This window comes from Amblyomma americanum, chromosome 4, assembly GCF_052857255.1.
Source record: "Amblyomma americanum isolate KBUSLIRL-KWMA chromosome 4, ASM5285725v1, whole genome shotgun sequence".
Lineage (NCBI taxonomy): Eukaryota > Metazoa > Arthropoda > Arachnida > Ixodida > Ixodidae > Amblyomma > Amblyomma americanum.
In genome coordinates, this window is record NC_135500.1 from 144,169,985 (window position 1) to 144,186,551 (window position 16,567).

General features: G+C 51.9%; 1 protein-coding gene across 2 annotated transcripts in view; it reads right to left on the reverse strand.

The window, feature by feature from the left end:
- The window catches only part of LOC144128464 (RNA-binding protein 38-like), a 125,758-nt gene that overhangs the window by 14,394 nt on the left and 94,797 nt on the right, over window positions 1–16,567 (reverse strand). For both annotated transcript variants that reach the window (XM_077661890.1, XM_077661889.1), the window contains exon 2: window positions 7,083–7,209. In XM_077661890.1, coding sequence (XP_077518016.1) covers window positions 7,083–7,209 — 127 coding nt within the window. The remainder of the gene's footprint in view (window positions 1–7,082; window positions 7,210–16,567) is intronic.

The following is a 16,567-nucleotide window of genomic DNA, read 5'->3' on the forward strand; positions in this document are numbered from 1 at the left end:
TCGTTTTCCTCTTTTTGCGCTTTCATTTCTTCCGCTTGCGAACGCCGCAGAAACCGCAACCCCTCCCCCTTTTACCACGCGAGGTGGGGGGTTCCTGCCCCACAGAACCCTAGGTCCCCCCCCCCAAACGCAGGAGGAGGAGGAGGGAAGGCGCGGCGTTCTCCTCCGTTTCGTGGCCAGCCAGTCGGCACCGGCGTCGGCTGTTGGCCTCGGCCGCCGCTCTTCAGCGCCAAGCTCTCACCCCCACCTCCTAACCGACCAAGTCGCGCCAGTTAAAAAGGCCGCCGCGCGGCCTGTGTGCGCAAACGGCGGCGGCAGTCCCCGCTCCTCCTACACGGTGGCTCCGCCGCATCGCAAACTCCGCCGCGCTCTTCCGCATCCCGCCGCGACGCCAACGTGCAACATGTCGGTCGGCCGCGTGACTCGGCGGCAGAGGGACACTTAGCTCTCCTCCTCCTCCTCATGAGCCTCCGCACTCGACTCGCGCATCAGTGCAGCTGCCGGAACGACTCGGGCAGACCGAGGACGCGGAGGCAAAGCCACCCGCGGACACGTGAGGGCGAGGCGAAGGCTTCAAGAGACACACGTACTGTGCACCCCCACCTCCCACCCCTTCCTGAAAAAAAAAAAAAATGGCCTGCCGAGGCTCAACGCACCGACAGCACACTAAGCTCTCGCGACGGTGATGAACTGTCTATTTCGCCTTAAAACAGCAGACCAGAATAAGGAGCGGCTGCGCTGGCTTAGAGGAGGTCGGCTGGGGTCCCTCGGCATGTCGCGGCCTCCGCCGCGATCTGTCTGGTTCCATACACCGTAACATTTGAGCAGTCCCACTCACGGCGGTCAACGATGACGCTAATTACGTGACGCCAATTAGCTCATTCAAAAATGCAGCAACCGCACGACGATATCTGCAGTCTCGGACACACCCGGAGCTCTTTCGGTGCAATCTAAGGGCGCCAGCAAAATGCTAATGCATTCATCAATCAAGTTGCGGCCGCGGAACTTGGCGAGCGAATGCGGACAACGGCGTCGACCCTGTCGACTACCTCCAGTTTGGGCATAGCAGTCATGGACGCTTTAACCGCGTTTCGCTATATAGAGGGTATACGGCGGCATTAGACAACGGTTTTTACGGCGGCATTAGACAACGGTTTTTACAGCTGTAAAAGGACCGACTGTTCTCTGCCGTAGACAGAGTACCCATCTACGCCACAGAAGAGAAGGTTCCTGTGCAGAAAGCTCACAAGAAGCATGTCCTTTGAACACGCGTCCCAGTATTGTTTTGATGAATTTATTTAAAAGACGAATTAACCTGCTTTCGTTTTCCTTTTCATGCATCCTTACACTGACACCATACACCCTTCTACTACTGACCTTGACCTACAGTAGGATACAGCTCAGGAACGAAACTTTTCCCCGTCAAAGGACACGCAAAGGACCCACTTCCAGCCAATGGCGTCGGCCGATTCGCGTGACCCCGCTAGTGTGACAATGCAGGGAGTGGCAGATGAAAGGGGATAGTCCCCTCCCTGCACTGCCACGTTAGCAGGTTTATGAGAATCGGCCGACGCCACTGGCTGGAAGTGGGTCCTTTGACGGGGAAAAGCCGCTTCGTGCTTGAGTTGTATTCGACTATAGTTGCAAACATGGTACAACATCCGGCCACCAGCGAAAACGCGCAGAAGCAAACGCTTCCCCTGCACTCCTTGCCTGCAACTGGCCTCACTTATAAATGCGCATGCAGTGGCCATTAGGCGGCACGTGATGGCGCAACGCGTTCCTTGGGCAACCTCGCCACCGCGGCCGGAAGCGGGCACTAGCACGTAAGCGAGCGTCAACCACCTTGCACGGTGAAATGGAGCGCGGACGACGCTACCAAGTCGGGCGAAAGCTGCGCAATTTCTTTTCGGTATACCTTTGGGCCGGCCGCGCAAGGTAACGCACGCGAATGGAACTCCCCAGCGCACTTTCCTGCCGTCTTCTGCTCAGTTGAAAGAACTTCGTCCAATAAGCGTAAAAACTTGAGGCTAGCTGTACTGACGTGCTCCTTCTTTCGCGTCGCTTGTTTGGTGGCCCGAAAAGCGACCCCCCCCCCTCCTTTTTTTCCGTTCCTTCCTTAATTTAAGCGGCGAACTCCTAATCAATGAATTAAATCACTTTCCGTAGGCAGTGGTTAAACTGTGACGGGACACTGACTACACCGACACACCTGGCTGCCTTGGAAGATACCTTTGCGGCCTTCTCTTTCGTCCCATTTGCGAAAGCTTCCTCTGCCTTGCATCATGCTATTTACACACACGCAAAAAAGGATCGCTCCAAGCGACACGCTTCCTTTTTTATTATCACGCTTAGAATGTTGCTTCTTTAAAAAAGACGTTCAGAGGCTTAGTCTCTAAACTGTCACTCAAAAATAAAACGTGCAGTTTGCACACGACAAAGACTAAGTTTTGCGACAGAAAAGTGCAGTCCCCCTCCAAGCGCCTACACAACAAACAGTAACGGAAAAATGTGCTCCAAGGGTATTTACTAAGGTGGAAAAGACTAATTATGAAAGTTTTGGTTTGGTTTTATACGTGTTTAACGTCCCAAAGCAACTCAGGTCATGAGAGACGCCGTAGTGAAGGGCTCCGGAAATTTCGACCACCTGGGGTTCTTTAACGTGCACTGACATCGCACAGTGCACGGGCCTCTAGAATTTCGCCTCCATCGAAATTCGACCGCCGCGGCCGGGATCGAACCCGCGTCTTTCGCGTCAGCAGCCGAGCGCCATAACCACTCAGCCACCGCGGCGGCTAAATTAGGAAAGTAAGCACGGCAGTACAGATAAAGAAAATTCACAGGGACACCCAATGCCATTGTGTGGAGCCAATATGAGACAGCATTAATCGCTGGTGAAGCCTTTGCCAGAAGTCACGCCGCTTCCAGTATTGTGCCCTCACTCCCTTCCAGCCAATCGGAACGCTCCTGCTTGGTGACGTCACTTTCCTCTAGCCAATGGGAATGCTGCGGTCTGGTGATATCACTACCCTCCAGCCAATCAGCCATTGGATATGCTCCGGTCTGGTGAAGCCCCTTCCCTCCGGCGAATTCAGCTTCCGACGACTAATTTTCTTCCCGATTAGGCGTTCTAATGCATAGCATTAAGGAAAAAAAAATCGGATAAATACATGCAGTTTTCTTTCCAACAGTCTCGGTGCGCTCAGGTGAGCGTGCCTGTTGCTACATGGCACACAACAGCAAACGAACAACAATGCGCAACTGATCGCAGTATCTAAACATTGGCCGTTGTCGCGTGCCAAGCACATTAGCTTTTCAATAGTTTCTGCGGCGCAGCCCGATTTTCAGTGTCAAGGGCGAAACGCTTGATCTCTTGGCAACCGCACCCGTTCCTCCGCGACGCTTATCAGCTAGCTGGATCTCGACTTATCAGGGCGACCTCTCTGCTTAACTTGAATAGCCTCTCAATAAAATCCCCCCCACCCCTTCCCCTCTCTCACAGCGTTCGCCGTGGATGTCGCGACGTCCTGCGCGCGGTGTCCCACGGACAGCAGCGGCTCGCTCTAAAAACAGCAACGCACCACGGTCCGTGGAGCAGGCTCTAAATTTAGAACGCTTTATTTGACGCGGCTGGAATGTACAGTTTGTTCCCTGCCGGCTACGCTTCGCCCTCGACACCGTACTTCGCTGCTCCGACGAGCGGACACCGAGCCGAGGTCGCTCGCTCCGCGAACGAGAAACGACCCTGGGGCTAAACGTTCTGCCAGAGCACGCAAAACTAGTCTTCTCAGCTGGAACCGAACGTGCCAGAAGACTACGCAAGCCGTTGACAACGGAAGAGCGTGATTAAGAAATTCGCGCGCTCATTACCTGACAGCGGCGCAATAGACGCAGTTGAGCGAGCGATTAACTACACCCTCGACCTCCCCGGGCACTTCGCGTTTTTTTTTACTCCCTCCAGGAAGGCATAAAGGGGGTGACGCCCATACACTCCAAACAAGAAAACGCCTACATGGGAGTAAAAAGGGAGTTACTCCTTTACTGCTAGTTACTACTAGTTTACTTCTTTCTGTTTAGAGTGTTGTTTCCTCAAAAACTTTTTTACTTTTGTTTCTATCGCCCCTTTGTTTTTATTTTTCTCAGTCTAGGATGCGGACCATTGCTATATGGACCATAAACGAAATCCACGTCCGCTGCTAAGGATGAAAGACACGTTTCACTCAAAGACGACTACACCACACGGGCGCTCAAACAGCCCCGTCTCACATATAGCAAGTCGCTACACGTAGCTGCCTATTGCTCTTGAAACAAAGCAAAGAATACAGGGCACAATGACAGGCAGCGCACCAGACGAAACAAGCGATTCATTCCTTATTTATTCGTTAATTCCGAAACTGCTCGCGACAGCCAACGCTCTTCCTGAGCATCCCGCGCAAAAGGCCTCAGCCAGAACCGTACGATCTAGCAGCGGGCGAGATAAGGCGGCAAAAGTTTACTCCGTCCCCGTGCATCCCAAAGCAAACAAGCGCACGCCAGCCCACTAAACGCGAGTGCAGGGGAGGGGGGCCCAGAGTCCGCGTAGACGCGCATCCGCTCCCCAGTATACAAACAGCGGAGGTCAGCAGCCTGTCAGCAGCTTCGCGTGGAAAGCGAGTTGCTTCGATGAGAAAGACCCGCCGCGGTGGCTCAGTGGTTAGGGCGCTCGACTACTGATCCGGAGTTCCCGGGTTCGAACCCGACCGCGGCGGCTGCGTTTTTATGGAGGAAAAACGCTAAGGCGCCCGTGTGCTGTGCGATGTCAGTGCACGTTAAAGATCCCCAGGTGGTCGAAATTATTCCGGAGCCCTCCACTACGGCACCTATTCTTCCTTTCTTCTTTCACTCCCTCCTTCATCCCTTCCCTTACGGCGCGGTTCAGGTGTCCAACGATATATATGAGACAGATACTGCGCCATTTCCTTTCCCTCCAAAACCAATTATTACTATCATTCCCCCCCCCCCCCCCCAAAAAAAAAAACAATTATTCGATGAGAAAGTACTGTCTGTACAGTTCCTTGCTTTCCGCCCACCTTTTAGCTGTTCGAAACTGCCCGAGAGTGCTCGTACATTCGAGGATGCTTGTTCTTTGTACCCCCAACTTTTCTTTTCGTTGATCTGTACTGATGTTGTGCAAGAAAATTGCTGCCATTTCCGGTTATAATGTTTTCGCGGCCTGGTTTTGCAGACAGTTGCTTGAAATCGACTGGCCTTTGGTTACGTGCCTAACCAGGATCATAAATATTACACAAGCCCAATGAGGCTTTGGCGGGCCCGTAAAGTGTTCACTTCAGTGCCAAATAGACTGATTGATTGAATAAAAGGAAGAAGAAGCAATGAAACGAAAGAAGGAAGGAAGGAAAGGAAGAAAGAAAGAAGGAAAGAAAGAGAGAGAGGAAGAAAGAAAAAACGAACGCTATAGGCCTACTCCTCAGATCCTGTACATGGAAGCAGAGCGGAGGCGCAGCGATCGAGTGCTTTCGAGGGCAGGCGTGATGGTTCACTAACCGGGCCCAAGTGTTTGCGCGACGCACCGCGACAGATACAACGGCGCAGTCGGAAGACAAAGGAGAGATCGCTCCGACCGGGGGAGAGGGAGTCGTCAAACGAGATTACCAATCGTGGCCGGGGTTCTTAGTCAGCCGCCTGGCGCGTGCAGCGGTTCCCCTGTCCCTGCTTGCACCGCTTGCCTCAGACAGCCTCAAGACCCCGAATGGAGCGCGCATCGCGAGAGGGAAGCAAACGCACTCTCACCCGGCGTGCGCCGCCCGCACTACGCGGGGATCGCTAATCTGAATGAAGCAAGGCCGGGGGGTGCGGAAAGGATCACCGTCGGTATGCTAGCTTTCCTCCTTTCTGGCGGCGCCGAAATTAAAAGAAAAAAAAAACGCGACCATCGCAGCTGACCTTATAGAGTTTTAGTTTCACGTACGTAGAGGGTTCACGCACGCAAACGTGAGAAGTCTACGTAGCCTGCACGCAGGTCGTTTGAAACCCGTATAGTTACACGTACGCGACGCACGCCGCGCGTTACTGCTAGCGCCATCTACTAAGAAACACAGACACTGGTTGTAGCCTAAATCATCCAAGACAACGTCGTTAAGTAAAGCCATTCGGCCTGTCCTCGTGTTTGGCGGTTTGGCTGGTTTGGGGCTCTCTCTGTTCGAGATCTCGCTAGACCGTTGCTATGACGACGACCAACGCTACTTCGTCAGGCGTAACAGCTGAAAAATCGCCCTTCTGTCTGAAAAACAAAAGCTATTTGTGTCGCTTGAAACCTTATGCTAGGGTAAGAATGGGCAAACCGAAGGCGAATACAACAGTTTAGAGCACGATATCGCGTCGAGGGATTAGCGACGAAGCTCTTATCGCTGTGAAGCGGCGGGCAGGGTGCCGCCATGTTTGTCAACGCTACGTACGCAAGCAACGCAAAGACCGCAACGTAAAAATCCGAATCTCACGTACGTACGTGAGACTCGCGCAGACCCTTCGCGTTCTGCGCGTGCGCACTGGTCACCCGTAAGAGCTCTTCATACGTGAAGCCTCTACGTAAGTGAAACTAAAACTCTCTATTAATGCGTGTCAAACGTATTCCTTTCGTTGCACACTCACGATGATGACGCACCGGCAAAAGTTAAGTATTTTGCACTTGTTTTCGCGTTTTAAACGCGGCGACGCGCCCATAGTGATGGAAACGTGTAGAAGGAGTGGAGAATGCCACTGCGCGAGGCTACAATTAATAAAACGTCGAGGACTCAAGGCGCGGCAGTTTCCGCCGCTCCACCTGAGAGCTCTCCACCGCGGGGGAGAGGCTATTCCCAGCCGCGGCCGTGGACCGAACTGTCGCGCTGCGGGCCGCAACGCCTCGCGCAGGCGTCGGTGAAACGGCTGGCGACGCGTATCCACTGGATACACAGCTTACTAACTAACTAGACCCCACGTACAGCAACAGGCAACGCACCAACATCGGTTCTCCCTGGTCCGCTATATTTTCCCTATAGTTACTCCTCAGACATGCAGTGCATAAGGGAAACGACGACGCATACCGTTGTGCGCGTTGGCCCTGGGCTTGGCGCCGAGGTAGGCGAGGTTGACGTTGGCCTTGCGGCCATCGATGATCGGGTTGGCTTCCTTGACCGCGCGTTCAGCCGCGTCGCGGTCAACCATCGTCACCTGCACACAGGACAGACACACAACCTGTCAGTGAGCGCACAACAGAGCCCCGAGATCACTGCCAGATCGGGCGGGCACGCGTCACAGGTGGGCATTTGACCTCAAAAATAATTTTCCGACCTCACTCAACCTCATCGGCTGAGGTCTCCTTAGACGCCCTCACCTCACTTTTCCCGAGGCCACTGCTGACACCAAATAGTGAGGTTGAGGTCGGCTGCTCGACCTCAGAAAACAAACGAAAAACAAAAAGCGATTAAGAAGTTTTTCAGTAAAAACAATTCTGAGAATCCTGTGAGACAGGAAAGCCAAAATGATGTTGCTATTATTTAATACGGTGTGTACAGACACTATTGATGTGCACGCAATAGGAGAAGCTTATAATCTGGGATGAACCGTCAGAGAGTATATGGCCTCTGCGGGAAGGGGTGTCCCATACGCGGTTACCACCAGTACGTCGGTGAGTATTTTATGTGTCATTACTCAGTAACCTGCTTCGTGTATACTTGCTCCTATTGGAAGCCTCTAGCTCATTCACACACGAACCGGCAACTGACAAACACAGCCCATCTAAACCATCAAACAGAAATTGGGAAAAGGGGGGAGGTATTCACGATACCCTTTTCATGCTTGAGAATAGTTACCGAATATAAGAAACTGGTCGTCGATGTACTTTCCCATGCGACGGTTATGCAGACGCATATCAGTATATTTAGATTTTCTAGCTCTATCCGACATGGCGAGAATGCTCTTTTCAATCCTCTGTATGTTGCCTTCGAAAACACTTAACAAATTAAGCTGCGACTGTAGTAAACCAACAGACACGTTGTATTTATGCCTGTGTAGAAGCGAGCGGCTTCTTTTATTAATGGGAAAGCATTAGATGGCTCACTTTCAAGGTCATAACCGCAAAAAAGTGTCCGCAAGAAACGGCACCATGTAACGTCACGAGCCGACGAGTCACGCGGCGAAGATGATGACGCCACATAATTAATGCTAATTAGCATAATTAGGTAACGTTAAGACTAGTCAGTATAACTAGTGATGACATCATATGAGTGTGACGTCATACCAGGTCACGTGAGAGCGATGTAATATGACATCACACCTACTCACGTAACAACGATGTAATTTTTCGTCATACCAGGCCCCATCAACCCCCTTTCCACCCCCATTTCAAGATCCATATGTACCCCACAATACTACACATGCGGGCATGACGCATTACAAAGAGTGACCACAACCCGGTCCACATTAATGACATTCGGATTGTCCAGCAGGTAAACGCGCCAGTTCCCATGTATGACATACTGCAAAGATCATGCAACGACACATGCCGTTGACCCTCGAGGTGATGACGATGATGATGATAATGCTAAAATAGTGTATCTTTATGAGGCCGGGGAAGTCTGTTATACCACTACCAAATTAAATGTTGCCAGAATATTAAATATTGTACATTGCCCAGCAACCGAATACAATTGCTGCGCGGCAAAACAGGAATACGTGCAGCTAATAATTAAGGATGATGACGTTGATGTTCCTAGGAGGTCAAGACCCTCCCCCGTTTTCGCCACTTTCCTCCAGGTGGCGGTGGTAATGGTTTCGAAATCCTGGGAATTCTCCGCTGACTCGGTGACCCCGCGGCACTTTGAAAGAAAGGGCTAGAATACGCGTTCGAACACTGTGCCTAGAAAAAAAAAAAACTAGGAGGGAGCGTGAGGTCATAATCTTGAAGCCTAGTCATAAAAAATATAGTGGAAAGCATCATGGGAAATAGGCCCTCACGTGACAAGGCAGCGGTAGCTCTTAGCCGAATTTCGTTTCGTTCTCTCGCTGTGTTGCGTCAGACTAAAAAGCACCGCGATCCAGGCTGGTTGGCAGTCTGGCAACTGTGGAGGGCCTATTTCCCAAGAGTCGGTGCGCAAAAGGGCCCTCGGCAGCGGCGTCACAGGAGGATGGCTTGCAGAGGCTGAGCGCGTGACGTCATGCTCCCTCCTAGTTTTTCTCTTGCTCCATGGGCAGGCAGCAGCAGCCGCTCCGCACCACGTGAGTCACGTGATCAACCACGTGACCAGCTACGGCACCTCGAGGCCGGCAGCTGCTCCACACTACGTGACCAACCACGTGACAGCGTGGCGGCGCCGCCACGCTGAAGGCTCGAAATGCTACCGTAATGTAGCTATCGCTATAAAAGGAGTGAGCTTGACGACAGCCTACTCCCTTCTTGCTCCCTCCCTCATAAGGCTTATTCGTGTCTAGAGTGTACGCGCAATAAGAGTTCAATAGGTGCCATAAGTGCTCCAATAGAAGGGTTAGAAACAAGCCCCGTTTTATGGCTACTGTTGGCTAAGACGGTGCTATATAATGGACGCATTTTCCGCGTTGTCAGGGAAGCACCCTAAGCCCAGGAGGAAGCCCTTTAAGGGCCGACGAAGGAAATTTTCACAGGGCACAAGTTTCATAGAGGAAACCGAAGAATAAAAACCAGTATTTTCTATTTTCTTTCCCTTTACAACTGAAACGACCGTCGCGCTAGACGTGAGCGGTTTGCTACAGAGTTTCGAGTTGTTCGTTGAGTCGCACCATCGCTACAACCGGCGCAATCGAGGGACGCAAAACAGGGCACGGGTTGCTTTGCTGGGCTTACCCCAGTTATCATTAAAAACCCTAATTAAACATTTCGTCTATATGCATATGCAGGGCGCTACAAGCAAGTCAAACAAAGAAAAACAACTGCACTGTCGCGGAGGAATGTGAAACCACTCTACAATAACTGCATTGCGACCCGAGCGACAGCACCTGATCTTTTGTTTCCTTTTTTTTTCGCGCGCTCGCAATATGTGAACCAGTCTAAAGACTGCGGCACCTGGCGGCACAGCGAACTTCGGCAGCCATACGCCACTGCCAGCCGCGGGACGTTCGACACACGCCACGCGTGTTTATTTTAATTTTAAGGGAGAGGAGTGGGGAGGGGGGGGGGGGGGTCCTTCACGTACCACAGGCAGTTGAAAAGTATAATAGGCTTCAACTCGACAATACTTACGCTCCATTTTCATACGTCAGGTGCAACGCTACGAAAGGTACGGATGTAGTCCGCATGGAAAAAATGAAGGGAGGGGTGTTACTCTGCGCATGTTTTATGGCCTAGTGGTCTAAGTCACGAGAAAACGACTGAGCGTCGTCGGAAATAACAGTGCATTTAATCAAGATCGTGACAAATGCATCATATAATAAGGCTGCAGACCAAACATCCACAATTCGCTCACCACAAGGCACGCACTACTTTTTGGTCGCGGATGCAAGCAGCGCAAACAAGAGCGGTAGCTCCGACAGCGTTGCGCCTGATGTATGAAACGGAGTACAAGTCCCGATAAATTAACTTAGAAGCTTGTTTACAGAGGACCGCAAACAGTGCAGCTGTTGTTTGATTCTTGCAGTAAACACGAGTTTTTACTTACGGATCCCTTGGTTCACGCTACACACTAGAGCATGACCACCAACAAAACTCGGTCAGACACACCAAGCCCATGTAAATGCGGGCGCTTTGAAGACACCCATGCACTCGACGGGCAGAGTCCGAACAATGCCCTCCGCGGGGAAACGTTAACTCTGCAAAGCAATGAGGGGGGCACTTGTCGGCAGAGTGAGTGATCGAATAACCATTTACTGAACGCGGGGCAGACTGCAGAACTCCTCAGCTAACCGTTCCCTTCACACTGGAACAGAGCACGCTGTAAGGACGGTGACACACGTAACAGCGTGGGAAGTGCGCATTTACTTTTGAGAAAATCTACTTTACGTCGAGACCACCAACAATGCAACTTCAGTTTGATACCGGAAACATGAGCCAGTTTTATTCGTCTTCGAGCCATTGTGGGACACCCTTGCACATACGAAATGACTGTAGGTTGAAATAATAAATCCAATAAGGGAGTAATTACTCATTGGCCACCGCCCAAGCGCAGCCATACGGCTACTCCACCTTAGAGGATTCCCCTAAACATTTGACCAAATAATAAATCTGTAAGCAAGCTATTTAAAATAATTTACTTATTAACTACAGCTAAACGTGTAGAGGGCGCTTCGATAAAAATTCGACAAGAGAGGAAGGGTATAATAAATTGCATGGTACGGCATCACTGCGCACGCCGCGTTACATACACTGCGAGCAGCGACAATGTGGCACGCGCGGTGCAAATACACACCGACGCCGACAAAGCCACTAAGCCTTCCAGCTCTCAAAGAGCGAGAGAAAGAGAAAACAATGCGAATAACAGAAACCACGAGTGGCAGAAAGGAAGGAGGCAAGGTGCGAAGAAGAGGGGGTGGCCGGGCCGCAAACGCGCCACAAAGTGACAAGCGCGCACTCGCGCCAGCTATCGATCCCAAATAAACACGATGCCAAGAGCAAGAAACAGCAACAGCAGGAAAAGCGGGGGAGGGAGGGGGGGGGGGGGTCGGAGACGGTTCCGGCCGGAATCGTTTCGACTCGCGCGATTCCAAACCGTCCCGGAGAGGGAAATAAAACTAAACAAAACTACGAACAAACACGCAAGCTTCCAAGCAAGCGCAAAAAGAAGCTCTACCCCCCCCCCCCTTCTTCCGCCTTTACTTCTTTCTACGGTTCCTCCGCACACACGTGGCGCTGACGGGGTTAAGTACTTCAGCCAGCCGTTTTCTTCGAGCCGCGTTCGCCCGCACTACATCGTCTCGCCTACGCACATGATCCATCCTCCATCAACGTCGCTGCCCGCAGTGCTCGCGTGGCACGACGGGAGGCGGGCAAAAAATAAATTGAAGAGGGAGGAAGATAAAGTAATAAAATGAAAAGGGCGAAAGCAGGCCGAGCAAGAAAGAGTTGAAATAGACAGGGGGGCTTAGCACACTCCTTCCTCGATCGACGCTGGCGTCCCGAAATAAACGCCTCACCCGGGCTCGCCCATCTCGCATAAGAAATTAACGGTGGTCCCCGGGCAGAGGGAGAGATTTCGCTGGAGGGGAGCAGGAAGCGAGCAGCCAAGTAGAAAGTGATGGGAAAAGAAAAAAGGATAGCAAGAATACGTTTTTTTTTCTTTCGAAAACGAGCATCTAGATGAAGAGCAGTGCCACACAGATACACGCGGGAGGCAAGGGGGGGGGGGGGGGGGTTGAAACGAGAAAAAAAATGAGGTTTGGCATGTTGTACCATCATGCCCCCTCATTCTGGGAGTGAAAAAAAAAAAAAAACCGCACCAGCGAGACACGCAAGCAGTTCCGGACTGCACATATCCAGAACAGAGCTCTGGGCATTACTTAGACCCGCGAAGCGAGGCCGGTCTTAAAGAGTAAATGAAGTCAGTCTCGTGGGAGCTTGTGTACGACACTAGGAAGCACTTAAGCACACCTCATAATTACGTCACTCGTCATGTGTATTAAAACGCAACTCCGGAGGATTTGCGAACATTTTGAGTTGACTATCGCATGAGTTGACTATCTGGACCCCGGACAACGAAAAAAAAAACTTATAAAACAGGAAAAATACAACGAAACCGAAACTAGGTTTTGACCAAAGTATGGCGTCACGATAGACCGAAGTATAACGTCACGCGTATACTACCAGAAAACTTCCTGCAGGCGCATCGATCGTAATTAACAGCTACTACCAGAAAACTTCCTGCAGGCGCATCGATCGTAATTAACAGCTGCAATCACCACTTAAAACAAGCTAGAAATTTTTTCTTTTATCAAACGCAGAGCGAATAGTGACGGCCGTGTGTTCGGTGACGTCACACATGCAAAAGTTGCCCGCAGAAATCGCCTCGATTGAGGGAACGAAACGGGGAAATGTGAAATTAATTTGCGACAAAACAAAATGCGGGCCGGCTGCGAAACTGGACACAAAGGATCAGAAAACTGCGCACAACATACCGTGAAAGTTTCGGTAAAGTGAGCAGAGACAAAAAAAAAATAATCGACAGAAACATTAAGACTGCTCACGCGTGGGAATGCGAAACTATTACTCTCCCTGCGCGCACCGACACCTACCCGCACACACGCACGACACCACCACCCGAAACGCTGTACGACGAACGCCCGCGTCAAAATTTTGATGAAAAATTGGTTTTTGAAGAAAGCTAATGGCGCAGTAACTGTCTCGCATCTCGGCGGACACCTCAACTGTGCCTCAAAGGAAGAGGTAAAAGAGTCTGGGAAAACATGCATCTGAAGGTGCACATGACGTCAGTTTGAATCCCTGTCGCAAGCTAGCCTCCAATTTGACTAGCACATGTAGCTATATACAACTAGAAATCGTATGACACCACCCGCAAAGCTGCACGACAAACGGTTGCGTCATATTTTTAATACGAATGTTGTCGGGAAAACTGACGCCACGTTTAGACTGCCTGAAATGGCGGTGCTCGGCTTGCTGTGCGCGTCGTCACATACGGCCGCTTGATGACGTCACTCTATTTGTCTTGCAATCGCTGGGATTTTCCGTACCACCTGCGAGTACACACACTAACACACACACTCCCCGGCTTTTCTCGTAATGGGGCAAGTAATGCTTTCGCATTAAAACGCCGGAGTTTCTCGAAGATGGCCTCCTTACACTCCACATAATTCGAAAAAAAAAATTCGTTCTTTTCGAGTCATACTCACCGGGATTCGAATGCAGTAGGAGTACGAAAATTGCGATCAACGGAAAGGAAGGGCAAGTACCACATTAAAATGAAAGTTAAATGCAGTCGTCAAATATTTTGACTACCACCGCCGAGCTCATCATGGGTGGCAGCTGAAAGTGAACCAACGTGCTAGTTCCATGCGTCAATAAAAGCAATGCTTGCTTCGCTAATAAACTCTATCCCCGTCAAACGAGCGAATCGCAACATGGCCACAAAGTCGATCAGCGGCGTTTCACATACATTCGTCACTACGCTTAAAGGGAACATGTTTCGCCAGCCCGTGAGGACCTGAGCTTACACGAGTTTTCCGGTGCAGTTTAGTCTGCATCGTTAAGGCCGTTAAGCTTCGTCTACCGTCCCCAACCCGTCCATTTTAACGCGACAGCGTTAGGGATCTCGTGTCGCAGAAAAGCCGGTGTCGTCGGCGTCTTTGGCCGTGAGCGAAAAATAGCGCACCTCGGTGGACACCTGAACAGCGCCGTAAGGAAAGGCATTTTCCTTCCCTTACGGCGCGGTACGGGTGTCCAGCGAGAATTGTGAGACAGGCGTCATTTCCTTTCCTTAAAACCAATTTTCATTTCATTTTCCTTGCCTTACGGCGTTGTTCGGGTGTCCACCAAGATATGTTTCCTTTCCTTAAATCGTCCCGGCAAGGGGTCTCACAGAAGGACGGTGGCGTTCCGTGAAATCCTTGGCTATGCTGCAATACGCTGTCGCGTCCTGCTCTTAAAGGCGAAGCTTAAGCGTCCTCCAATTTTATTCGCATCCTTCCAACCCGAGCTCGCTCCTCGAGACAGCTGGGCGCGTGTCCTGCGCGCTTGGCGACGCTGATAAACGACGGCGTCAAAGTCAGAGGGCCCCACACGTCCGTGCACACACACACACACACACACACACACACACACAAAAACGACCGCCTCGTTTAGCGTCAGTCCAACGCCCGCGCACAGCCCAGGGGCCTCCGGGCACGTAGGAACACGCCTCGGAACCGAAACACCCGGCCAAGTTGGATGCTCAGGGAGGAAGGTCGCGCGTGCGGTACCCGCGGAGGAGCTGCTGCGTTCCTGCGCACGCCAGTCTTTTGCATTTCGAGCCAGCGCTCCTTTCCACCTCTATTCGCCCCAAGGCTGGCGGGTTTCGCAGAGGCGAACACTACGCTCGCACTCCACGGGGTGATGAGCAAGAAAATTAAAGAAAGCGAGAAGAGGGAAAACGGCACGCATTTCGAAGGGGATGCCAGCGCACCACATCGCGGGCAGCAGCGACGCACAGACTGGGATGGGGGCGGAGGAAAGCGAAGGAAAGGAGAGGCCCGGGAGCAAGGAGGCGGCGGCAGCGGCGACAAGGGAGCGCTCGCTGGAAGCGCTAACGGACGCGCGAGAGCGCAAGCAAGAAGAGAGAGAGGGAGGAAGATGAGGAAGGAACGGTTTCACTCTCGTCCCCAACGCGAACCAGTTGAGAGCAGCGGGCAAGAGGGATGCGGCCTCCTCTCCCTCGCCCACCACGGACGCGAGCTTGAAAACAAGCCGGCTACAGGAAAGCAGCATACGAGGGGTAGAGAAGAAGCAGATCGTAGTTGGGTGAATAAGAGAGGGAAACAAGGACAACATATAAAACCAGAGTCACCCTCTCGGGAGTGACACAAAGCGGCCGTGAAGACAGGGAAACGCCGCTAACCGCCATAAATTACGACGAGCGCACGAGCGACTGGCTCGCTAGGCCGGCCGAAGCGCGGAGCTATACGCCGCTGTGTCGTGTGTGCGTGCGCGAGGCGGCAGAAACTGGCGCCAGCTCCGCTGCTGCTGCTTCCTTCCTCGCGGGGACAACTCCTCGTCGACTGCGGCGCACAGCCCGGCCTCTTCCGGCGATGCCGCAGCGGAGAAAAAAAAAAAAAACGGAGAAACGGAGGGTGAAAGGGGTCCCTCCACAAAGAACCCGAGGCGAGCGCCGGAAGCAAAGGAGGGTACATACGCGACAGCGTGCGTGGCTGATGCCTCGCGCGACGCTGTCGCAACACGGGTCATGCTCGGTGCGCGACGCAGTCGGTGAACAAAGAAAAAAAGACGTCACTTGCGACAGGCACGGCGCTGCACAACGACCGGACACGGAAAGCAAAAAAAAAAAAAAAGCCTTAAGGAAACGGCAGGGAGAGAGAGAGAGCAGACAAGGAACAGCGAGCTACAAGAATAAAGAGGCGCCTTCGGCGATGATGACTGATACAGTTAACGCATTTGTACTTTGCAATGAAGAACTATGGATGAATTTAGAGCACCCAAGGTTCATCAGCTTGCATCCAGATCATATCCGTACATACACGCTTTCGCGTTTCGGTCCTGCCGAAATGCGACCGCCGCGGCAGGTAGGCAAGCCCGCGAAATTGCTCAGCGGCCGAATTCCGTAGCTAATGAGGCACCGCTACAGGCAACAGCGACGACCACAGTGTAGTAAAATCGAACAGCTCGGGAAACACACAAAAACGGCCAGTTACGCATCACTGCAGGCCAAGGGAATAACCGAAAAGCATTATTCTTAACAGGAACCGAACAGGACCAAGGTTTTTCGTAATATTAGCTTTTCTGAGAGGCGTTAATGATGCAGAAACGAAAAGCTAACGAGACCGGGAACGGCAGTCCGCGGACAGTGCCGACTAGAACACCTCTACAAGGATGTACAGAGAGCTACCGAGTTAGCAAAAA